General features: G+C 37.9%; 1 protein-coding gene across 1 annotated transcript in view; it reads right to left on the bottom strand.

The window, feature by feature from the left end:
• The window catches only part of LOC101849059 (nucleolar protein 10), a 40,823-nt gene that overhangs the window by 9,576 nt on the left and 4,573 nt on the right, over window positions 1-26,674 (bottom strand). The window contains exons 2-15 of the mRNA XM_005100441.3: window positions 26,074-26,119; window positions 20,412-20,510; window positions 18,782-18,897; window positions 15,814-15,950; window positions 14,528-14,593; window positions 13,839-13,985; window positions 12,474-12,555; window positions 8,839-8,988; window positions 6,894-7,013; window positions 6,222-6,300; window positions 4,563-4,690; window positions 3,340-3,438; window positions 1,872-1,955; window positions 817-1,002 (exon numbers count right to left, since the gene is read on the bottom strand). Of these exons, the coding sequence (XP_005100498.1) occupies window positions 817-1,002; window positions 1,872-1,955; window positions 3,340-3,438; window positions 4,563-4,690; window positions 6,222-6,300; window positions 6,894-7,013; window positions 8,839-8,988; window positions 12,474-12,555; window positions 13,839-13,985; window positions 14,528-14,593; window positions 15,814-15,950; window positions 18,782-18,897; window positions 20,412-20,510; window positions 26,074-26,119 (1,539 nt within the window). The remainder of the gene's footprint in view (window positions 1-816; window positions 1,003-1,871; window positions 1,956-3,339; window positions 3,439-4,562; window positions 4,691-6,221; window positions 6,301-6,893; window positions 7,014-8,838; window positions 8,989-12,473; window positions 12,556-13,838; window positions 13,986-14,527; window positions 14,594-15,813; window positions 15,951-18,781; window positions 18,898-20,411; window positions 20,511-26,073; window positions 26,120-26,674) is intronic.

The following is a 26,674-nucleotide window of genomic DNA, read 5'->3' as shown; positions in this document are numbered from 1 at the left end:
GGCATTAAGCAGCCCACTGCCTGGGACCACTTTGAGTTGGGATATAAGACAGGAATACTTTGTTTTCTTCATTTTACCTGTCCTGTCCAAGAAATCCACTTTTGCCTAAAAACCCAGGTTTTTCCACAAAAATGGGTTGCTGTCTTGTACAATTTTGACTGTAAAATGTAGTCAAAGCACAAACTCACTCCCACCTTCAAAGCCAAAAATCACTCATTAACAGGTTGGAACAATATGGTTCCAACAAGAATGTATACAACACCACACACTTAACTGGCTGCCCTAGCCATATTTTAGAACACATTCCCAGCACAGAGAACAAGCAAGTGAAGGATTACAGTATTCACTAGTATGAACTTCTTTTCTTTGAAACTTCAGTAAGAACCATAAAAAAAAATACAACTGGAAGAGAACATTACCCAACAGTTGTGTGCTGCTAACCCTCCGCCCTGTGAGCAGATAATACAAACAGTGAGAGAAATGTGCACATAAATAATGCTCAGCATCTGGAGCCTGTTCTTTTTTATAAATGTGTAATTACTAAAAGCATTATGCACTATTAAACTCAAAGAGTTATCCAATAGGTAGCAAAACAATCTATAGCAGCTTCCTCATTTTAGACGTTTCAAATCTGACAGCAGCTTAAAGTCTCTAGGTCGCTCAGGGACATCAGATATCTAGCTAGACAGATGAGTTCTTGCGGAGTGGTGCATTCAAAAAGACAGGATACAAAACTACAATATTAACCTAAATATATAAAAAACAGCACGTCCACAATAAATGTGCTCTTCTCTACACTCACAGACAGAACTTTACCTCAACTTCCTTGAACTGTTTTCTCAATGCATCCTTCTCATTTCTTTTCTTTCTTGCCTTGTCCAATTTTGACATGACAGGGTTGATGAGCCGATATTCTTCAGACTCCGGATCAATCTGGAAGTCTGGGTTATTGAACATGGCAGAGAATCTGTCGTCTTTCAGGATGCTGTTCACAGCCTTGTTCTGGAGAAGACAAAGTCATATATATTAAAAGAAGTAAACTCTTCCCATAAAAAATAAGTGCTTTTCAAGACAAAATGGTGTGGAGGTTGTTAGGAAGGGGAAAGGATGAGAAGGAAAAGACACTAAAATACAAGACTCTTGAAAATACTGAGCTCTTGAATACACAGCTCGATTTCTGTGATCAAATGTTATAATACTCAGTAGGATCGAGATTTAAATGGAATAAACTGTTCCACAAATATCACACGGCTGTTGGGAGGGATCCAATGCAAAAACTCAATTCTCCCCCAAACCAGTCTTTTCAGACATCAAACACCTGGAGGGGGGGGGGGGGGGGGGGGGGGGGGGCTGGCTCTCGTGGCCTAGTGGTTAAAGTGTTTGCCTCTCATTCAATAGGTTCGGGGTTCGAATCCAGATCATCATTGCCTTTCTTACCCTAGGATAAAGGCCACAAATCCAGATAGTGCTGAAAAGTTTTTTTTCCAAAATTTTCAACTTTCACATCCTTTCCTGCTGTCTAACAATGTTCTGTCGTCTGCTTTCGAATCCACTTTGCCCCCTCCTCTGGGCTTTTTACTGCTGTCTTTCAGCGACACCCCTGATCTTATAGAAGGTAAGATCTACACCTCTAGCCTTCTCGGACAAGGGCGAAAAATCTCAAAGGTCCCCTGTGCAAAATGCGCACGTTAAAGATCTCTTGGTGGTCCAAAGCCGATAAAAGTAGGCTTCGGCCGCCACCCGAGTAAAGTTCAAAATTTCCTACCAACTGAAAATGTTTAATGTGTCCCGTGCGCTCATATGACCTCACACAATTGCGAGCGCCGTAAAACACTTACCAAAAAAAAAGTAACACTGGGTTTGTCTCTTACCTCACGTTTTCTGGGATTTGCCTTTTGTGCCTCATCTTCCTCCATCAACTTTTGTGCTAGCTCTCTGTTGACATTAGGCAATTTCTGGGGAAAACAATTCAAGATCCACTCGTGCTCAATAGACATCATACAATTTTTTATAGACAAAATGCTGCACATACAAAATCCCCCCATTTGAAAAACAGGGTATCTACCCCCATACTTATTACTTAAGGCCATCAATCAATTATATGCCTCCATTTCAAAATCTGTGCCTCACCCTATTCACACTTCTCACTTTTTAAAATCCAAAATATGAATCTGAGAGAGACAGGCACAAAGCGTACTTAATACTTTAAACACATATTATCAAACATTTGAGAAAAATTACAAAAAAGAAAGGTACCGGTACAGAAGTATCAACATAAGAGATATATCGTCAACCAGCTGATGTTATATGGCAAAAATTTTCAAAAAAAATTTTTTGTTGCAGTATCGAGATCTATAACATTGGCTGCATGTGCTCAATAAAATATTTTGTGGAAATTCAAAATCTAAATGTTGAAAAATGCAATAAAAAACAAAATGGCTCGGCCACAGGCCATCAAATCTCAGGCCATAATATCCGTAGCCATGCTCTCCTGGGCAGCACAACTCATGAGCACTTCATGACCACCGGCATGGCCACGGGTTACGGTGGCGGGTGATCACCTGTGCTGGGACAAAGGTTTGCATTATGGAGACAATTATGTTCTTTTTAGATATGACGAAAATATGTACACATTTGGGCCTTCTGATGACAGCAAGAGGGTAATAATTTATTGCTTTCTCAAGACTGCTGAAGGAGATTCAGATGCTGCTACGAATACGGTGAATCTATGAAGGGTTATTACATGACCCATGGGTGCTAGCTATGAGTGACAGAAAACATAGATTAACCCTTTTAGAGCCATACTGGCCATACTGGCTATTACCAGCTTTCCTGCTGTAGAGCCATACCGGCTTTTCTCGGCCAGACACACCCCCGCTTAGTGCAGCCTTAGAAATAAAAATGTTTCACTATAAATTTAGATGCTGACGTCCTAGATCTTTACAGAGTATCTCGCGATGTGTTATTGTTAGCTACGGAAAAGGTCACATGGTGGAAATGAGTTCAAAACACAATAGAAACTCGAAGACAAAAAGAGTGTTTGGACACACAAGTTCGCCCAGTTGACACAGTACAGTGCAAGCATGAGCACCTCAACCTACACTACACTGCAACTTCAACAATCGAAAACAATGGCTGCCCTCACAGTTGATGATGTTCTAGATGAAACTGAGCGAGATGACGAGTCAAGATTTTTATTTCCAAGCATGATGCATTGCATGGAAAATGCATTGTTTACATTCTACACAAGCCAAGGATTCAAACCTAAAGACATGTCAGTATAAAAAAAAGTATGAGAAATGTCTGATTTTGTCTCAGTTTAGACATAGAGAAACCAACCTTGAGCTTGACCCGACTTGTCCTCTCCTCTTCAATCTTTTCTCGTACTTTCGACTTTCTGTACTTGTCAAAAGCGAATGGATCAGCAATGGATTTAGCCTGAAACAACAATGTAAGCATGATAGATCAAGGTCTTCTTCAACAAATTGTTTTTAAAAGATGAATCTCAATAAGCAAGCAAAACATGGACTACCACAATAAGTTGTCCTAATTATTTTTAGGAAGTGTCTAGGGAGTCCAGGGAAATTATTTGTGATGCGCACGCGCGATTCACCGGTTCACACGAGTTCTCGCATCCGTTTTCTTCTTCTTTAAAGTGCCCGCTGCTTCATTGATGCTTCCCCCCTCCCCCCAGTGTTTCCGACTTTATCCGATGTAAAAAACTACATCTAGATCTTTGTTGCGTGGCCTCTTGTGATATGCAAAGATATATAAAGCTTAATCTAGAATTCACCATCGGAAGTTCTGATGGCCAAATGGACAGCGTGTCTGCGTTTAAAGTCATACAATTACTTTATGAGCGTGGGATCGAATCGCAATCCCGGAAGGTCCCCCCCAACTGACCAACAATTTTTCCCCATGATCATTTGTTTTTCCTTTTACCAATTTAGGACTGGTTAAAGTTAAATAGTGGCTTTACTTGGTGTGTGAAATTTCATTCTTTTAAAAAAAAAAAATTTTAGCTCAGCTTCTGGGGGGGGGGGGCTTAGTCTGTACTCTAATGTTCCACCATTTACGCGTTTGATTGTCTAATGTCAAAACCAGAGCACCACTTCACTTTTTAAAAAGCTCATTAATTGTTTCCAATAGATACCCTTTTCGACACTCCTGCAAAAATTCTGAAAGTAAGATACTTCAGACCAACATATCTCTTTACTAAACAAGGGCACAAAAAGAGCATTTTGGAAATTTAGATGCTGGAACCTTTGAATATGGTTTAAATACATATATTATACAATCCAACTAGGATCCTGGTTTCCCTAGCCTCTTCCTTTTTTTTAACAGAAAGTTGTGAATCAAAGGAAAAACATGCAAAAGAGGTGTAACAAAGAAAATCAAATATGGTGATGAGGTAATTTGCATGAGAACAAAACAAAACTAGAACCAAACATAATCATCTCATTCACTAACTATTCTGCCACAACGTTTTGAACCAACATATTCTAAAATTCTGTAAATAGCCAAACTAACATTAATAGAGGGGAAAACCAACATATGCTTACCTTGTGATATAACCTAATGTCGATAAAGAAACCATGCATCACAGCTCGAAGCAGGTTTGTTCCTATCAAATGCCCCAGACCGAGTTCTTCCAGCTCAGTTCTCGTTACAAACTTGTAATCATCATACACTGAAAAATAAATCCATACAAAAACACATGCATCAAAAGAGTAGAACAAATTAAACACATTTTCTGGAAGAGCATAAATGTTACAGATATATTTGTGTCAAAGTTCTTTAAATTATGTCCTTGGGAAAGGTACATTACCTACTCAGTGAAAAATAGAAATCACACAAAGCTTTCTTGTTTGTAACCATTGACTACCTACTGGAGTCTGTGTAGCAATGGTTAGGCTATTGCATTGATGTCCGGTTGCTCGGAATTGAAAAACTATATCTGAACAAAAGGTAAAAGATAAAAAATTGTAACTGATTCGTCAGCTACTTGAATCAAGCTGAATATCACTGAAAAAAAGTTTCACATCCCAACTGAAACAAACAAGATTATTAAGGAGTCTGGCTGCTTCGGTCTGGTCTGTCAGGGCCAACCCAAGTTGGCTGATATACTCGACCCTAACAGAAATGGAGAGGTACTCACAAAAAGTCTTGTTTGTGTGAGAATTGAGCTCACATCTTTGTTGTGAACAACCCCAATCAAATGACAGCTTGTCCAAAGCCCTAACCACTCAACCAAGGTACTTAACTCTTTTTATCCTAGCAGTACCCCCACGGACTCTGTACCAGTCCTGGTGCCGCCGCGCCGTATGAGTCAGAAGTCAGTGCGTATAGTTCAAAGTGCTATATTTCTTACATTTACTCTAAGATGTTAAGGAAATTTGACAGTTATGTTAGAAATTGAATGTAGTTTTTAATTATGTAGGTGGTTAGGAAATACACCAATAGCATTATGTAGATTTGAGGTGTATTCCACCCTCGAACTTGACCCTGATTGTCGCGCCCATGACGTCCCAGTGGATTTTATAGATGTAGATCTAGCCCTACCCATCGAGCACGAATTCCAGTTCTGACCCCTTCACCATGATCTGAATCGTTATTAGATGAGTCTAAGTCCTGTTTCTTATCATCCACAACGGAATTTACGGCACTTATTTCAGAGTCACTTTCATCAAATTAGTATCATTCCCCCTCACAACCCAGCGCCACTTCAAAAAGTACTTCGTCGGTCGTGAATGTGCGTTTTCGAGACATTTTTCAAGCTTCTACACCCATCAAAAACAAAGAAACAACTATAAATAGGAAAATTAAAATATTCAGACAGAGCTAGCATCGCCGTATTTGCGTATTTTGGTATCACAAGCAAAACTAGCTTCTTTGACGTGACCGTATCGCTGTTCCGAGAATACTCGTAGCCCGGACTGGTCCTCGTTACGAGTATACTCATAGCCCGGATAAAAAGAGTTAACAGAGTGATCTAGATTCTTTTAAATTAAAGGGCCACAAACTTCAAGTCACATACAGAGAATGAAAAAGGTCAGCTTTTTCTTTGAGTTAAGAGACACACATCAACAGGATAATGGTCAATGAGTACAGGGAAAAAGCAAGACTACCAGTGGCACCCTCCAACCAATCACATAGGAGTATGTTCAAATTTCATTATAAAAGTGAGACCAAACAAACTTCCTGAGACAGGAAACAGTTACCTGTGTTTTCTTCCTTCTCCTCCAACTCTTCTGTCATGCCATCTAAACTGGAGCACCATCGTGGGGCAGGGCCAATACTCTGTCAGGGACAAGAATAAAACATTGTCTCTCTCTCTCTCTCTCTCTAGTGGGGAGTCAATGATAACTCTATCTCTCTCTCTCTCTCACACACACACACAAACATACCACACACACATAGAGAGAGAGAGAGAGAGAGAGAGAGAGAGAGAGAGAGAGAGAGAGAGAGAAAGAGAGAGAAAGAGAGAGAGAGTTATCATTGACTCCCTACTATCCTACTATCTGAGCAAAAGATTTTAAAACTTAACTAATTGGTATGGTCAGCTGCTTGAGTCAAGCATTAGACTTGACATATATATTTACAAGCCAGAAACCAGAAGACAAGATTCCACATGCCATTAGGAGCAACACAATTAAATATAACAGAAGAAAGTTATTGTCTAGACATGTTTTTTGACACGGCAGCTGTGCTGACTTTGCTCATTAAAAAAAATACCCATTCAGTGCCACTTTAGGATCAAAACTAGGAATCCACAAGGAAAATACACTTGGAAGTTGAAGTATTGTCATCAGACAACGGTCATATACATGTATACTCCCTACCAAACAGCAAAGTAAAACAAATGAAGTACATGATGTTCAAACATTTCTTACGGGTATGAAATAGGTGAGAATCTTGGGAGCCTCATTGGCCAGAAAGAGCAACCCTGAGTCTGGATAGGTACACAGCTGGTTCAAGTTCACTCCTGGTTCAATGGCAGTCAGATGCTTTCCCTGAGAGGGAGAAATACAGAAAATGACTGTGTGAGAACATTTTCAAGATCTCCAAAATAACAGTAAACCCCAAATAACCAAAATTGCTTCTCAAATCACCTTGAGACTCTAAGAGTAGCCTATCAAGTTCCACTAAACACACAACCTGGAAAAAGTGAGACTTAGAACTAAAAAAATTAAATACAGTCAAACTCGTCAACGAAAACCTAACATAATGAAATCTCCTCACTCCTCCGTCCCACCACCACCACAACTCGATAAATTCCTCTATAATATATCTCTTTAAGATGGAAACCTGCTCAACCTGGCAATAGAAAGAGAAATTTCTTTCCCCAGGAGGATTTTGACCTGTTAAAATCAGCAAATATTTTGCCCACTCAGCCTTGATTTTAAACAAAATTGGAAGTTTGGTTCCATCAGCTTTAACCTTTACGCCATGCCGCCAGGCGAAGAAAGTGGGAAAGGGTGCGGTTTTGGGGTAAATGTAACCCAACCATGTGTGCCCTGAGCCATGCTGATGGTCTGGGTGGTGTGGATGTGAAATCTCACCACAATTTGTGTGAGTGCTCGAGTGATGATCCAGCACAGAAAATTTCCCAGAGTAGCCAGATATGTGAAATTAATTTAACTACTGCCTGCCGCCTTGATCGTACAACCAGCCGAGAAAAAAGTTCCTGAAATCATTACATGTGGAGGAGAGGTGGTATTGATTGATTGTCTAATTCTACCAATGAGTGGGGCTAAGGGTCGAAACAAAGGAGACATTCAATCATTTGTTTACATCCCCTTGCCTGCTAAAAATAAGTCTCCGAACTACAACAAATTCCCCAGAGGCTGTATTTGATGCGATTCCTTTGTTTGAAGGGCTATAGCTCACTTCCTATAAGCACTAGATATAAAAAAGGATACATCAATAAACAAACAATCATGTGGTAGAGACATCTTTTTTGACAAATTTATCCTTCTAAGTAAGACAGGTGAAAGCAAGCACGATTTTTCCCCTTACAATTTGGATCGCTGTCACTGTTGTTCAATATATCTTGCAAATGATGACGTGGATTTTCTTCTAAAGAATTGAAATCCTTGTCATCACTATCTGCATCACAGTAAATTTCAGCAACAGTCTGAGGATCAATGCTCAGCTTTAGCAACGCCATGGTGGCAAATGCGGTCGGCATGCAAGAACCACTGAGATACAATTAATTATTGGCAGGCTGGCTTTATCTTTCACTAGCAACACAAAAACACCTCTCTTTGTTTAAAATGCTATCAAGCACTAGTCCTGCACATAGAAGCCTTCAAATATATACATGATTGCATCAGCAAGAGAACAATGAAAAAAAGTCTATAACTCTCTTCATTCAAAACTGTGCAGAAGTAAAGATATGAACAAAATAAAACTTGGGTTGTCAAGGGTGTACCAGGCACGCCCACAGGACAGGAAAGGAGTAACTGGTCAAACAGCGATCCTATGAGTTGCAAGCACTAGTGACAATGGATAAGTAACACTGGTGCATTCTGAGATGCTTGGATAGCACCAGACAACCCTTGATCCCACCACATATGGGTTGGCCCTCTGGACCCCCCCCCCCCCCCCATCCCCCTAAATTCCCTTGTCCAAGATGGACTTTTTGTTTCTAGTTTACGTGCAATTCCATCTTGGACAGGTTCAACTGTAAAAGCATTTTTGTCCATAAAGTATTTTGCAGTCTTCATCCAGTTTTGTTTTTAAGAAACAAAATGAAGTATGTGAAGAAGAGAGTGCAAGTCCATCAACCTAAAGTCTTGTGACTACATAACATAACAGCACACACATCCAACTTACATTATTTCTGTTCCACATTTTCAATATTTTTGTATCCATAGAAAGTACAAGATCTTGTCCATCTTGAAAATCAATGGATTTGATAGGGAGCTCATAATTGTGATCTTTCACTAAGAAAGGTTTCATCGCTCTCAAATCATACAATAGCACCTGTGGGAAAAAAGTAAAAAAGCATGTACCAAACTTTGGACTATCTTATTTCAGGATTTCCTTTAAAACGAAATGCAAGTAATGGCCACAATATTTTTTCAAAAAATTATAAAGAACAAAACTTAAACCTACACTTTATATACTGCAGGCTGTTATAGAGAGAGAGAGAGAGAGAGAGAGAGAGAGAGAGAGAGAGAGAGAGAGAGAGTTTTACGAAGCAGGTTGTTTCAGCACGTGAGACATTATTTTACTAATGTCCTGTCTTGTTGTGCATATGCGCGAGTACACCTAATCTTTGTGACGTCTACTGCCATTGTTAAGGACCAAGACAAATTTCTCCCTGCGAGATGAATAAAGATTGTCATTGTCAAAACAAAACAAAACATTTTGTTGTTGGAAATGAAAAAGCTTCAACATGCTCTTTTACTACTTTTCTTATTTATCTCAAGAGAATTAAAGAAAAGAAGTCAGTCAAAAGATATTACAGACATTTTTTTCGTCAGCATTTAATACTATTTAGCCAGCTATCCTTTTAAAGAAATAAGAAAACATACGTGTTAGCTTCAATTTAATATCATGGATAGGTAATTTTCTTACCAACCGAACCCAGTATGTAAAATTAAAACATTCCTCATCCCCATACATCACAACAAATACAGGGGCCCCACAAGGACGTTTTTTGTCACCAGTTTTATTCACACTATACACGTGAACAATTGTCAAATAAACAACAGTAATATTAAGTTGATCAAATTTGCAGATGATTCAACCATAATTGGGCTAATTCAGGCAGACATAACGAAACTGCTTACTGGAATTTTGTACTTGGGCACAAAGGTGAGAAAATCATAAGCTGCTTTTCAATGTGAAAAAAACAAAAGAACTTGTTGATTTTAGAAAAAAAGAAACTGTCCCTGCAGCCACTCGAAATTTAAGGAGAAAACATCGAGCAAGTGTCAGATTATAAGTATTTGGGTGTTACAATCATGGGTCTCAACTCGGAATTTTTAAAAAGGAGGAACTTTCCGAGTGATCGCGACAGAAGCCCATTTTCGCAAGACACCCACTATTATTATACTGTTGGGCCCTAGAATGTTGAAATAAAAACCATCAATTTATCAAAGGAAGGTTATTTCATACCAGTTTGAGGGTTTGGAAGATAATTTCAAGTTAGAGTCACTTACCAAATATTTACAATCTTGATTACGTACAGAAAGTGGAGGCGCACTGTGGTCTTGTGCGACTTATTTATATCTTACCATCATCATATTCACCTATATAAACTATATAAATAAATCTTGTTTTGAGCCTGGGAAAAGGCCTAGAGAACCAGAATATCGACTGTCATGAACCAGTCTGGGTGTAATGATTCATGTAATATACGTGAAAGACAAAATTAATGCTCAATCTCAAAGTAGAGTACATGTAATAACTTGAAGAGCTCAAGTAAACCTATTCAGTGTGAGGGGTGTAGGAACTGTGGGAGGGCAAGATACAGTGACACTGAAAATTTGCGAATCTGAAACAAATAACTAAAATATAGAGACATAATTTACTGTCACCCTTCCAATGAAACGCGAACACTGAGGCCCCTGCCCTAAGTTCATTAACACGCTTACAAGTAGTTATGACGGATCCCGATTATACACACGGCATGCACAAACGCGCACTTTACTTTGCAGAGAGCTGTAGTAGTAACCAAAATTCTAAATATTAAAATTTGCTTCCAATTTCTTTTCTTTTTTTTGTCATCTGGTGTTGCGTCCAGCCCTCCCCCCATCCCCGAGTGTATCTTTTTAAAGAATTCAATAATCTTCCCCCCATTCCGGAGTCCTGTACTTCACAGCGCTCAGAACGCGCGCAGGTTCATTGACCGGTCACAATGACGAGCCCGACAAGACGCTTGTATAACTTTTTCTTTTTCTCCTCCCCCCCCCCCCCCCACAAGCGACAGCACAGTGACGAACATTATTTTCATGGCGACACCATGTTTGTAATGCAGAACCTGCATGTTACAAATGTTGCGTATTCAGACTTTTACAGACAAATTTCTGAGATCTTGATTTTCCGGTCGAGCCTCGGTGTCACATACAATTCCGCTTGCCGCCATAGCCGCCTGGTCGCGTGAAACGTACTCTCAGACCGGAAAAGGCCGAATTAACATCACAATCGCGACCGACATAAAATGAACTTAAAGACGTTATCGGATTTGGTTTTCAAATAATATTCGAGATCTTTTATGTATTTTCCCACGTCTTGGCGATTTTTTTTTTCAAATTCCCGGGTAATTCCAGAGGCCTGGCAGTCACTCTGCTCCCAGCAACTCTCTTTCTGATTGACCCGCTTTCGCTGTAGCGGAGTTTAGCGGAGGACATGGCGGTAGCGGAAATCTGCTAAATAGCGGAGTATTGAGACCCATGTACAATAGACAACAAACTCAACTGGCATGTCCAAACTTCTCTCCTGCATAAAAAAGTGAACGAAAGCCTATTTTTTCTAAGGAAGCTCAAGTATTTTAAAGTTGATAAAACATAGATGTCCATATTCTATCATTCAACCATAAAAAGTATGATCAATTTTTGTATAACAGCACAGGCTGGGAACATAAGACAACAAGATAAAGAAAAATTAAATTGATTAATATGGAAAGCATGTAAAATTTCAACATCCAAATTCCCCTACTTGGATGAATTGTATATCACAGCTAGCACCAAAATAATTGATTCCATCTTTTCAGACAACAAACATCCCTTGTTCCCTCAAATAAAAACATCAGTCAGAAGCAAAAGAGCTAGGCTTCTGATCTGTAACAGTAACAAAGAAAGATACAGAATGTCATTCTTACCATCTTCCATCAAAATTCTTCCATCTTAGCCATCTTGTCATAAGTATTCATATGACCTTAGAGCATGCATCAGAATAACATTGAGTATGTATCTACCTTAAGATTATTATTGTTTATATTGATGCTCATTTATATTATGCATGTGATTGCAAGCCTGCGTGTGTGAGCATGTTTGTGAGAGTGTGCGTGTGTGTGTGTGAGTGTGCGTATGTGGTGAAACACCAAACCAATGTGCAAGGATCTGGACAATAAAGATGTATCTCATCTTATTTATCTTATAAATAGGGGCAAGGGGAACAACATCACTGCTGGTCACATTAAATCTCATAAAAACCACACAAATTTGTGAAAAAAAAGAAAAGAAAAAGAATTCCTCAGACATCCCAAGCTCTCAGACAATGGGGTGGCATCCCGATCCCCTCTCCACACATACTCTCCCATGCCATTCAAGCGGCTAGCAGAAAATAGACCTTCAAAAACCACTTCAGAGCCACTCACAATTTTAAAATGATCTTCTTATACCAAGAAGGGTTTTTAAACTCAAAGAAAAAAATGTTTAATTATTATACATGTACGACACACAAAATCTCATGAAAACCACAAGAACTTGCAGAAATAAAAACAACAAATAATTCCTTACATGTCCTGTGCTTGTTCCCAGTGCCACTGTCAACCCATCACTTCGAAATTTCATGGCTGAGATCTCAGGGACTGTGTTGATACTGTAACGAATACAGAACATTCAAAGTAGAAAAATTAATTCGACCAGTATTACTACATTTATCAGTGTCCATTTGAAGGCACAAACTATTCCACATTACCAGCAGCTTTATAAGAATGAAAATAACCTTTTCCCTCATTGCAAATTTATAGGATTGATTATCATATACAGTCGAACCTGTGTAAAACGGCCACCCATTGTATAGGAGAACAGTGGCTGCATAAGACAGGTGGTCCTCTTAGGCAGGACTGATCCAGATGAAGAAAACAAACCATTCCTTTCTGAGGTCCCAACCGGAGGTAGCCGCATTGTTGGTGTTTTTGTTTTCTTTTCGTTGTTTTCGCTGGGTTAAAGTTTTCTTTTCTTTCTTTTATTTTGTTGCTGCTTTTGTGCAAGGGAGACAATAAAACGAAATGTGTCAGACAAGGAGGACAAAGTGCTATGGTAAAACAAACACATGGGTCGCCACCACTCGTTTCTATCACACATTCATGTTGTCGTCCATCGTTTCTTTGTTACAAACTGGGTAAACAGTCACCAGGTCAGTCATCTCACTTACGTTTTGTGTATGAGTTCTGGGCGGGGCTTATGAGTTATGAGAGGTCATACGCTTACCTCACCAGCAGCTGAAAATTTGTTACCTATTAGTCAACAGTGGGAGGGGCCTACGCAACATGATCGGTTGGACGGACTACCTAACAACAACGACAGGTGATTGGATTATGACGGTTCGCCCACAACGCCAAGGACCAATGCACAATTTAAGACAAAACGTAATGGAGTCACTAAGGTGGCCTCTAAGACAGGTGTTATTGCTTGGTGTGATAGGGGTTGTGTTTGGATATGGTGGCCACGGCCGCGTTCGACAGGTGCCCGTTTTACACAGTTAAGTTATATAGAAAAAACACAAGGGGGGAAATGGAAAGTGGCCGTTTGTACAGGTTGCCGTCTAATAGAGATGGCCGTCAGGGCAGGTTCGACTGTAGTTCAAAACAGCAATAAGTCAGCCATTACCCTTGTTTGCAAATTGATTCTACATTTGGGAAATGTAAAACTATTAAATGTTGCACATCAGTTTGAGCGGCGTTGGGCCAAAATCCCCCCGAAAACACTTCATATACTGGATACTTTTACACTTCACGAACAAAACACAGAAATGATTAACATATTACAGTGTGTCTCCAAATCTTAACATCACTTCTAATAAAGTCGAATGATGAGTCAGACACTATTCTCATTCTCCCAAGCACCAGAGATATAACTTCATAAGTCTCCAACACTTACTCGTACTCCTCAACAAATTTGCTCGTAGCCACGTCCAGGATGCCACTTCTCGTCCTGGACCTGGGATCCCAGCACTCAAAATGACCTGATTTTGACCCACAACCGAACACATAGTTGGTGGGGTTGAACTCACAACAGTTGAATTCTCTTTTGGGAAAGAAGAACAAAGCAAAAGTATGAATATAAAGGGCAGTCCTTCCTTGTCTTTCTCAGCATTATAACACATTTAGACAACAAAATCCACACTATCTACTTTTTGATCAACTATTTTTCTCAACAGTTTGAGTTTAGTCTGGGTGTATAAAGATAACATCTTAATGTAGATTACCCTTTTGATCTACATCCACATTTCTTAAATACAAACAACAAAGTATGAAAATAGAACCACTGTTTTTAATGTCTATTCCACATATGAGAAGAGTATCTCCACTTCGCTCTTTTCACATACTTTTGGCTCTCTATATCTCTCATCATTCTTTGTTAAGTGACAGTTGCACGGGCACAAATGAATACATGTGTTTCTTCCTTTATCTTGTGTGTTCTGTGGTGAAGTAGGCATACAACCTCATCTAATATTCCTTCAAAATTCAAAATCTGCATACTCCTTCCTTATTAGCACAATTTTCTGTATCACCATTCACAAAAGTATAAGATTCAAACCCTTAGCCAAAGAAAAAACATGTACTTACACCCCAGATGTTTCAAGTGGCTTCATAAATCTTCCCTTTTCAAGGTTGATTCTATAAATCTCAGAGCTGAAAGATAAAACAATTTATGATCTTGATCAGCAAAAGGACAGCATTCTGTGACAATAAAGAACAAAGTGAGATCAGACAAACATTTTGTAATCTATCTTCTCAAACAAAACATGTAACTACAACACTATGAAAAGGAAACAAGATTCTTTTTTAACTCTTTGAGAACATAGTGAACACACACGTCCCATTAGCAGCAGAGAAAGGCAACAAAAGAAACAATGAGTTTGCATATTTCATAGTATGCATACTGTTGCATGTCTTTCAAAAAAATGTCAATAAAGAAAACAAAATAAAAAAATCTGTTTGAACAAACAAGTTATGCCCCAAAACAGCACATCTTCATGCATTGCCTTAAAGCCAGAATGTGTGTCTTTAATTAGTTAAAAGCCTAAAATATAGCAATATTCTGCTATTCTAGACATTATAAGCATTAATCAATCTAGAAAATTTTCAACACATACAAAACATTTCACGCTTTCTCTAGATTTTAAAAAAAACTTACCTATTTATCATCTAAGCTGAAACTCTACATAAAAACATTCCAAATTGTTCATTGAATAATTAACATAGGTTAACAAAAGAAAGCTAGTCTAATTTCCTTGTGAACAGTTTTTACAGAACTCACCCCTGCACAGTGTGTCCTTTAGCAATGCATATTAAGGTTAATCTTAATTGATAACTGAATGTTCAAAATGATGAACAACCTCTGAGCAATGAAAAGGAAAATTCAGACCCCCTTGACACTCAGTTATTGACTTAATGAACTTAAACCAAGGTGATAACCAATCAAACCTAGACACCAGCTACTTTACAGCAAGACCAGCACGGCAAATGTTTTAGAAATGTACAGTTAAGCAAATAATGCTGCTTAAAAACTCAGCGGCTTAAAAAACATTTGAAACAACTCTGACAGCCTGGCATCTGCAATTAACAATCATCAAAGTCAGTTGCTGACAACAGGCTTGTGATTGCCTCAAAACTGTAAAAACAATAACCATTAATTTGACAAAATTTGTAACATGCACTTTTGTTACCCAAAAATATAATTCTGACAGGAAATCTCCAATATCAGACCAAAAAAAATAATTCTGACTGGAAACCTCCAATATCAGACTTTCTTATACAATGTAGCAGTTTGCACTTACAACCTGACCAGCACTTTCAAAAATAATAAATAATATACTTTATCGTAATGTCAGATAAGAAAAACCTTTTACCTTACACCTACAAAGTACATATCACAGGACGGTGGGTAGTATGACAGGTCTCGGCCATATTTGGGAATCCGCATACGGAATAATCTTCCAAACTGTGTATGAAATTCCACATATCTGTCATCTTGTAAAAAGCATACCTGAAATTATAACAAAACACAATACTAATTTGCATGGAACAGGTATTCAGAAAAAAAAGTAGTACACTGAAAAGACAGATTTGCAGTGTCCTCATAAATTTCATTTGATAAACCTGCCAACATACAGCTAAGGATCTCCCATAACTGGTTTATACATGCGCAATATTACAAGACATAGATGTTGCTGTCAGGTATATTTTTACAAGACAACTTATGTTAACATGTAAAGTATTGTTCTTAACCCTTCACAGTCTAGATAGACAATGTGAGAACTAATGTTCCACACAACAGAAAACAGAGAGCTCAAGCTTTTTAAATGAGTGGCGACAAATCCTAAAACTATTCAGCGACAACAATTGACTATAAATAAATTCATAGACAATAATAAGCAAGACTTTTAAAGCTTTTCTCTAGCTCAATTTAATTATCAACAGAAAAGTTACCCACAAAAGGGGATTTTGAACGTCTGATCTACTGTGACCGTGATCTCATGGAGATAACCTACTAGCACCAAAACTATAATCAAAGATAAGAAACGCCAATGAATAGTAGTATAACCATCTAGGACATTAAACAAAGCATCCAATTAACTCATTCCCTACGCCGAACTGCGGGCAGCGACACGGCTAAGGTGACTTCACTACGACGAGCCGCCCCCGACCTATAATTCTAGCTTAGATTTTATTCCAATCCACATATCCATGTTAAAATAAAGGTTATAATATAACGTTGACTTCCGAGTCAAGCGTTTCCACCGAAAATCAGAAGTTTTTATTAAGTTTTGAAACACGATTTCGAAGTTTATCCGACTTTGTTTTATCGCGATGCCCAAATTATAGCCCAGACACCAGTCTTAGTACTTTTACACAACAAAATGTATCATTATTTTGCTTACTAAAAAAATGTAGAGTAAAATTACCAGTGCAAAAGTGACGCCCGATTTATTTACGAGTTCGGACACATTTTTTTGTTTTCTCATGGATTCGGGCAGTATTTTGACATTCGGTCATTTTCAATTATCATCACATTTGTTTCTTTGCAAGCTTAATAACATGATTTTTAATGCTTGTTATCAACACTTGGACACAATGATAGTTTGTCTAAAGTGGTTTTCACCATTTATAGCTATTTTAATGAGTATGTATCTGACCCACTCTACTACGTGATATCTGACTCTACTACACTGGCATCTGGCTCACTCAACTACACTGGATCTGACTCGGCTACACTGATATCCGACTGTATTACACGATGGTATCTGACTTTACTACCCTGGTGTCTGACTGAGCTAATATACTGTATCTGACTCTACTATTACTATTATTTAAATTATGCACAAATTCTTTATTCTTTGTTATATAACCATTGGCTCTATATTATCTTATGTGCCCGAAGGATGAGAAACTACGGATTTTATGTTACAATCCGGGCACCCCCCGTTTGGGCAACACTAAACGGCAAATTCTCTTTCATTCTTGACAGGGTCTCATATGCAAATAACTCTCCAGCCTTCAGAGTCTACCAAAACGTAGAATCTAGGTCACAGGCTCCTTCATCCACAACCAATGTTAACTCTTCCGGGGAAAGAGCTTCACGCTGTTTTGCTCAGTTGATGAAGAAAAAGTTGTCTTAAGGACTATTTTTAGCAAAATATCGCTGTAACTGTTGTTTCAACGAAAGCAAGGGAGGTTGCTTTAGGTTTGTGTGCCACTCTTTTGGGGCTAGATTTAAAAACAAAGTTTTAAACGATCTTTTTGTACTCCAGTGCCCGACAGCAAAAAAAAAAGGTGCTGCCCGAACCGGTACGATTACTCTAGGAATCTTCTTTAGAATATAGATACTATTTGTAAAATGGACTCAACTTGCCGTTGCTCTGTTATTGAGAAATCAATATTTTTCAGTGTTAGATCAAGATCTTAATTGTCAAGATATTTTTCGCCCCCCAAAAATCACCATATTTTGGGGGGAGAAATTACACAAAAAGTACCACTCAAGACATGTGTAGGTTTATTCCAAATGCAATTCTGAATAATGCCATATAAGATACGTGTGAGTTTTTTCTGTTTGTGAACACATCTTTGTCCTTTTTTTTAAAATATTATAAAAATGTTTTTTAAATATCGGATGTTATGATCCAAATGTTCAAATTGTGTGGAATGTATATAAATAACTGCAAATTTTTCAATATTTACCAGTTCTATATTCATTTATGGTTATTTTGATGTATCACTTGACTAGGTGCAAACATATTTAATTTCGGTGTTTAATATGTTGATATTCATTTGAATTTGTGGGCCCAAAGACATTTTAACTGCGCACTAGTCATCATCTCATTTTGAGCTCCCGAAAAAAATTCGTCCACATGCCCAAAATAATACGTAGCGAATGAGATAAGTATTGCGAGGGTATAAAATGCATGTCCATGTTTTTCCTCATATACTGACTTGTGAATATTTGGGCATATTTCAACAATACTGTTGGTTGGCATTTTTTCGTTCTTTCATTTTTCGCCATATCCCCTCCTGATCAAGTGGCCTTGTTTACAGATCCATTATCACCCGTCTGTGACAAGGTGTATAAATCAATTACATTCCACAAGATTTGTTAATTGTCTTGAGTTTTAACCGCCCAAAAAAGTCATAAAAATCACATGATTTTCTGCAAACATCTAAAACCTATTTGATCTGTTGAAGACATACACTAAGCAAAAGATTTATGAACATTTAAACATCTAAAAATCATGTTTTTGAAAAAGGGTAACCACTCTTGTTTGCACAGGAACATCACTAAAGCATCATTAGTTTATAATCAAAGAAACAAGGAACACAAACCTTGCTGTAGTCCTCTGACAAATATTGAAAATTAACCACTTCAGCATCAAGCCCTCGCTCAAATTTCAGGCACAGCTCATGAACATCATAGCATCGAAAGCGCGGTTTATACGTTCCTGAAACAAAATAGAAGAAATTAACAGTGCACTTTTGGCATTTTCTGTGAAACAAAAATATACAGACATAACATTATAGCAACATTCAAAATATCTACCCCCCTCTGTTATATCAATTAGGGAGACTTTAAAACTAAACACAGAACTATGTTGAATAATTTCACTTAAAAATATAGGGGGATTCTTCTTCATTTTTATTCCTCCATGGAGGAGGTCAGCTGTAGGCCTTCAGCATAGCACTTGATTAGTATATTATCATTTGTGTACTTTTTTATCTTTATATATGCATATACAAATAAATATATATATTAATATAACCTACTTCCCTCCCTGCACATGTCATTTCTAAAAGCTCTCTTCTTTGCTTCATATTGACCAGAGTCATATTTTAAACTAGTGTCCTGAGAAAAGATGGTACATTATGTCAGTAATAAGTTTGATACCAATGCGGGATTCCCAGTTGCTTTTATTCAGACAGTTTTTCACCTATACTGAACAGTGAATGCTCACATTTTTATAAGTGGAATAGAAAATCAATAGCTTAATTGGATAGTTGAACCTGCACTAACAGCCTCCTGTCCAAGACAATTACCGGTACAAATGATCACTTCCCACTCATCCCCTTGCATTTTTTCTATATATCAGAATGATGACACTATTCAAGATGTCCACCTGTTTAAAATAACCATTCTACTCCTTCACAATTGGTGGCCATCTTGACTTGGACAATTTCAATTGGATTTTATAACAAAACACAGGTACCGAAATTTTTAAGTCCAGCTCAACTGTGTTCTTTAGAATATGGGTTGCTAAATTACTTCAAATTTTGAGGCCTGATGAGTGTCTGGTTTCCTCCAAAAAGTGATGCAAAGCTCAGCGCTACCAGATTTATACATATAGATGTGGATTGGTACAAATAAGTAATTTTTTTGCAGATAGGTTTGTGCACCTATATCTTTAAGCCTGCCATGGAGCTTTTAAAGCAGGAAACTGTCAAATCAGACTTCCGAATTTTTAAACATTGATTGACAGGACTCCTTGTTGGAGTCAATGTACCTGGGACCAGCCATCTAAAAAGAAAGAAAAAAAGATGAAAATTTCCACTCATCATGGCTGCTTGAACCCAGTACTGATTAACCAGGTATCCTTGTGATGAGAGGCAAGCCACCAAAAGGACTCAGTGAGATCACAAGAAACAAGAGATTGGATATATGCCACAATACAAATGAGTTCATTTCAATACCAGGGATTTTATTAATTTATGCAAGACAGCACACATTGCTTTAAATATCTGTGAGCTACTCATGGTATGACTATTCGCATTAAAATAGCCAAAGCCAAACTTATCTCACATTCTTTGTGTCTAATGTCTTTGACCAAAAATTATAGATGATCTGATTGTTTATTCCGTTCCCAAATTATATAAATAATGTGATCCCAGTACAAGTAAGTTTTCATAAGAATGTCAATTATGAGGAAAAATGAAGCTGAAAATAAAACCAATAGGGTACAACCTGCTGAACATATGAACTGCCCATCTGGAGAAATTTTTACACAGTTGCTGACACTTGGCATTTCAAAGTCTTGAATTAGTTCCAACCTCCTCCGAATATCTGAAACAGAGATAACATGTCACATCCTAAACTGGACAATATATCTTTTCACTTTTGCATCTACTTCATAAAATAACAGTAGTAATTCTAGCCCTCTCACTCCTTTTGTTTTGTTTTAGTAGAGGTTTTATGGCGATCGCAACTGCATGAGGTCATATGAGTGTCAAGGGGTGGATGTCAAAAATAGAAGTCTTTACAGGGAATCAGGCTTACTCTGCTTACCTCTCTAGCTTCAACAGCACAAAGTTTGCTTGGACTATCAAGGCACCCCGGAAATAGTGGGTCACAAGAGTGTGACAAACATACAAAAGAAGTAGAGGCAAAATGACGATAGTAAGGATTCAGGAAAGAAAAAACAGCAGTTCCCTGTTGCAGTTCAGGCACAGTTATGAGCATGACATTGTTGAATCAGCCCATTTCCAATTCTACTTTGAATAAGAACAAATTAATGCCCACCCTTTGGAAATGGCCTGAAGACACTTCAGTCAGTGGCACCGCCCCAGGGGTGCTCTTACTCCTGAAAACACACAAGTACTAAAAGAACCTTGAACATCTTATCTATCTTCACATTTACACTAATCTTGAGGCATAATGGAAATAAACAAAAGTATAAACTTGAAGAGCTATAACATATATATACAAAAGCAACATCTTACTAACAGTTAAGCTTTTTTCAGTAGAGAGAGTTTTTTTCTTGAGCTCTCATCATAATGTGGTATGTGTAGAGTACAGTTTCAACTGTAGCAAGCTATAATGTTATTCAAAAGCAGAGCTAAAGTGATGGCAGGAAATATACAGTTATCACTTAATAAAATTTTTACAAAACGTATTGTATTCTACACCCACACGTTGTGAGGTCAGAATTTCTTCATATTGGCGTTTACAATTCAGCTTGACATCTCAACTGTCTGAGAGCCCCGGCATACAACTGCCTGCAGCCAGAAACCTATCTTAATCATTCCTCAGTTGCAATACAAAACAAACTACATGAAGGGCACAATAGATTCCCTTGAAACTGTCTACTCTTTAATCACTGAAAGCCAAGAAGAGCAAGACTTCCGCCAATAGATTCTTTTACACTGGTAATTTATTGCTGAATAAAGATATGTGTCACAATGCAGTGGAATCAGGCGCTCATCAATTATTGGGAATGTGGAGTTATTGGTATATTCAATAATAACAGATTGCATTTATATGGCATTCTATCCCATATCATACACGTAAAGACAGCAGTAAAAACAAAATATAGCACTTACTAACACACTACATTAAACAAATGAGTCTTGAGAAAACTCTTAAATATGTCTGGCCTGCTGACAAAAGGAGTTACTTCTTGCAATCCACAAATGGATATATTGGCCAAAAATCGACATTACGGTCAAATTTGTTGATTTTCTATTGATGCCGTATTCTTTAACTATAACCTGTCTTTTATTATTTCATACTTATAAATTGTTAAAACTTCACCTGTAAGCGTGAGGTATCTATTTCATTAAGGTTTGAATCCAAAAAGTAACTCATTTTGTCAGCTCGCGCTTCACATATTTTGGGATTTGTTATTCTCTGAAATCCTGAGGTATCATCTTACAGCTTATTCATCTGTCTTGCTTTGGATGAAAAAAAAAATCCATTTATCCTGAATTTAAGTCAAAATACTTGCGACTGAAGAAGTTAATGGGTTACCTGGTTTCAGATGTAAAATTAACAAGAAAATGACAATCAAAGTTTGGTTATTTCCATCACTTGAGTGGAAACTGAAAATTTACTCCTTTTTTTTGCCTTTAATCAACATATTTCAGTAAAATCCACACAGAAATGTGTTCTTTAATGGACATAAAAGGAACTGAGCCAAAAACAAAAATTCAATAAAAATTGTCAAACCGGGGGAAAATGCTAGTTTTTCAATTCTTCTTCTTCTTCTCGATCGCATCACACTTGAAGTCCGGTATCTTTCATATATTGGGCCATCCTGCTCAGTTCATCTGTTGGCCCGTATAGCTTCTCTTGTAGTGTTAGTGGGGTTGGCCACATTTCCTGGCTCAGGGCCCTGTGTGTCTTGCAGTGCTGAAGGATGTGTACCACAGTTTGGTCCGCCTCTCCACACTGGCACTTTGGTGATTGTACTAGTTTAAAATATCAGTATATATGTTGTCTGTCTTGTGTGTTGTGTTCTTTGTCGGGATATAATCACTTGTTCTTGGCGGGACAGCTTATGGTAGCTATCTGATTATCTGGTGTCTGCGGTGCTTTAAATAGTGTATTTATAATAATTTTTATTTCTGTATAGTTGACGCCGTTGTCTGGTTGCTCTTTCTGTGCTCCTAGTTTGGCCATCCTGTCTCCCTGTTCATTTCCTAAGACACTACAGTGCGATGGAATCCACTGCAGCATCATCCTCAGGCATGGGATGTCCTCAATTACTTCTCGCAGCTTTGGTAGTTTGCTGGTAGTGATTGCCTGCCGTACTGACATGGCATTTGTTGAGACATACTACTTGGCTTTGGGGGTCTACCACATCCTTGATGTTTGCTGCATGTGTTAGAGCCTCCGTCTCTGCCCTGTAGTTTGTACAACGCGGCCCTGTTGAGACTGCCTCTACTTGGTGTCGTCCATTTGGGAACTGAACATACACTCCCGCTCCTCCTCTTTTCACAGCATCAGTAGAAGATTTATCCATATAGATCCTTATCCATGCTTCTCGATGGTATCTTTCTTCAAAGCATGGACAGGGTGAGGGAATTTTTTTTTTTTTGCTCATGTCACTGTGATCATTTTTTTGGTGAACATAGGGATGGAAGTGTGTATAATTATGCTTGTGTATGCTTGTGTTTTTCTTTTCCCATGATGGTGCCTCTGGGGTATGGTTCAGCATGTTCACTGTGGCTGGTAGATGGTCTTGTCGGGATTTTTGTATTTTTCTGCTTTCTTTGATGAAGTTGGATCTTTTTAAGTCTTGTGGTGTTTGATCTGGCTGTTCTTGGGTGCATTATATCCTCTATAGCTGTGGCCTAGGTGTACTGTATGAGGGTCTTGCACTCCTTTCTCCTCCGCGGGGCCACTAAAGATGTTGTTTGTACCATCTTTTCTATAGGCGTTGACCTCATTGCTCCAGTGATTATTCGGAAAGCCTGGTTTTGCCCTCTACAGAGTGTGTTTGTGAGCCTGTGCTGCAGTCATCCATGAACTGGACCCATACTCTAGATGAGAGCTGATTGCGCCCAGATAAACCTGTCTGAGTGTTTTCTCATTTGCTCCTCACTGAGTCGCTGCAAGTTTTCTCATGATGTTAAACTTCTTCCTGGCTTTAGTTTCTGCATTCTGAATGAGTTGTTTCTACGTGAGACGCTTGTCAAAGATTATTCCAAGATACTTCTGTTGATTCTCAAACTTTAGAGGGGTGTGAGTTTTTTTGTTGGCTCAGCCTGGCTGAGAGTGAAGAGTGTAGCAGAAGACTTTTCTTTGCTTATGGCTACACACCAAATTTTTATCCATGTAGTGAATTTGTCCAGTGCTAATTGCATGCGATATGTGGCAGTGGTGATGAATTCCTTAGAGCACCAAAGAACCAGTTTGTCTGCATGCAATGCGGCATGTATTCCTTTGGGTAGTTCTTTCATGAGCCCATTGATGAAGAAGACAACCGTCCTTCATATCCCTCCACCAGCACACGTACTCTTCGGTTGTGAAGATAGGATTTGATTATTCAATTCAATTTAATCATTTTGAGAAGCACCTGATTTCACCACACTGCCTCACATATAGTGGCGTCCAAAAGAAACTTGAAAATGTAATCACCCAATCATCGTGTTATAGCCTTGCACTACCCACTCATGCAGTATATCATTTTAAACATATTACATTTGACATATTACTATTTCACCTATGTTTTAAGAGACGCCTGAGATATGGCCACTCAAAGGTGACCTTTAAAAATCAAGCTTGGAAAAATTGTGCGAAATCAAAGGAACGTAAAAGTTTGTTCGTGTGTATAGTGTATATTGAGGTGCATCAACATTGGTGGAATGGACATGTATTAAATATCAAATGCAAAGAAAATATTATTGTCTCTGCAATGAACAGCATTTTCTAGTGATATTTTCAAACAGATTGGAAAACAGGGCAGTCACAAATACCATACAAAAACTGGACTTAACATTACATGTGCTCATAAGTATAATTTTATTTTTGTTTAGGAACTATTGATTTTGTTTTGCACATGGACTGTGTTAGTTTCATTTTGGACATAATCATCTATCAGTGATGAACAGAGGCCACGAGACTTCCATGGTTTTAGGTGGCACAGGGTGGAATGAACAAAATCGCCCTCATGAAAATAACTAGATGGCTTAGTTTAGTGGACTATATCGAGCAAGTGCTGGAACGTCATGTCTTATTATTTTTGCTGTGGTGTCATTCAAGAAGACATCTCCATGCATGGCAAAGCACTTTCTCACAGGGCAATGCTACTAGTCAATTCTTGGAAAAACCAAATTATATCAACGTGGGAGTGGTCACCTGTAAATAGTCTCCGATGTGAATCCTAAAGGAATGTTAAGTTCCATGAAACAATAGCTGAAAAAAAGCGACTTCGCTCCCACTTCAGACCTTTTGTTTGCAACTCTCTGTGATATTTGGAATGAAATGACATAATTATGCCCAAAATCCAATAGAGTCGATGCCCAAAGGGTTCGTGCTCTACACAACCAATGGCTCCTAAGCAAAATAACAATGAGCACATTTGATGTTAAGTCAAAGTTTTGCATGGTATTTGTGATTGCTCTGTTTTTCTGTCTTGTTTGATACTATGACGGTAAAATATTTTTCATTGCCGAAACAAAATACTCCATTCATTAGATAAGAAATGTATATCCATTCTGTCAATATTGATGCTCCTCAATACACGCGAAAAGATAATTTTATATTTCTTTGACTTTGATTTTGAATAATTTTGCCAAGCCTGGTTATTTTTATTCAATTTTGAATGACCATATCTCAGGCGTCTCTTAACGTACTACGCTTTAAATTGGTATGCTGCAGGAGTGGGTAGTGCAAGGCTTTGACACGTTGACTGGGTGACTACATTTTCAAGTTTCTTTCGGACGCCACTATATAGAACTTTTGAAGAACATAATATAAGACAATGCTATCAAATACACAATTTTTATTACAGTAGTTATCAATATTTACTGAAAAATCAAATCTTGCTTTCCTTTTGTGTGTATTCAGAGTAATATCAAAGACTGACACCCAAAAACACAAACAAACAAAGAGAACCCTTTGCAAATGACATTTAATATTATAAAAGTTGCCACTGGTATTTTGGTAAATAGAAGTTTTTAGCCCAATCTTTGCTCCTATTCTTTACAAAAGATGTAACTTCCTAAAAAGGAGTCTTATCCACAATAATATGGAGTTGCCATCAGTGCCATTAACTTAAAGGCTGTTTTTCTGTTCATTTCAAAATGGAACGTACACATTGGGGACAGGTGTGCTAGCAAAACAAACCAATTTGTTTAATGAAAGCATAATCTATTCAATCATATTCAAGCCATGTTTCTCTCACCATCATCTTTATTCTGTAATTTCCTTCTTTGCCTGTCCGTCAGCCACTAAAAAATGTTAAAAAGCAAAAAAGAGCATAAATACAATAAATGAAAACCATAGTACTGTCGACAACATTTCATGTAGCAATACCACAGCATTTTTTTAAAGATGGGTACTACTAACCTATAAACAACACAGGTACAAGGATCAATAATCTAGAAGTAAAATGTTTTTCACTTTTTCAAAATCTGTCCATAAATTCAAAAGTTAAGGCTGTGTAAGTGTCGGACATTACAGGTATTTTGGAGAAAAATCCTATAGAGGGAGAAAATTCCTATAGAGGAATAAAGAAGGACAAAAGACACCAGAATATTGAAAACCAAAATTATACTACATAACTTTAACATTTATGAATGGAATAAGCTGAAAATTGGTGAGTTTATATTGGGGGGAGGGGGGGGCAACAAAATGGAAAATGGAAAAATTAAAGTTGTAATATAAATGACAATACCTTGTTCCTTGTTAATTATATGCAAATAAATAATTAAATACGCTTAATGATAGAAAAATATGCCAAAATATATATGGCTTATATATATATATATATATATATATATATC

The sequence above is a fragment of the Aplysia californica genome, unplaced genomic scaffold (genome assembly GCF_000002075.1).
Source record: "Aplysia californica isolate F4 #8 unplaced genomic scaffold, AplCal3.0 scaffold00247, whole genome shotgun sequence".
Lineage (NCBI taxonomy): Eukaryota > Metazoa > Mollusca > Gastropoda > Aplysiida > Aplysiidae > Aplysia > Aplysia californica.
The sequence above is the reverse complement of the archived record's forward strand: the minus strand, read 5'-3'. Positions and strand labels throughout refer to the sequence as shown.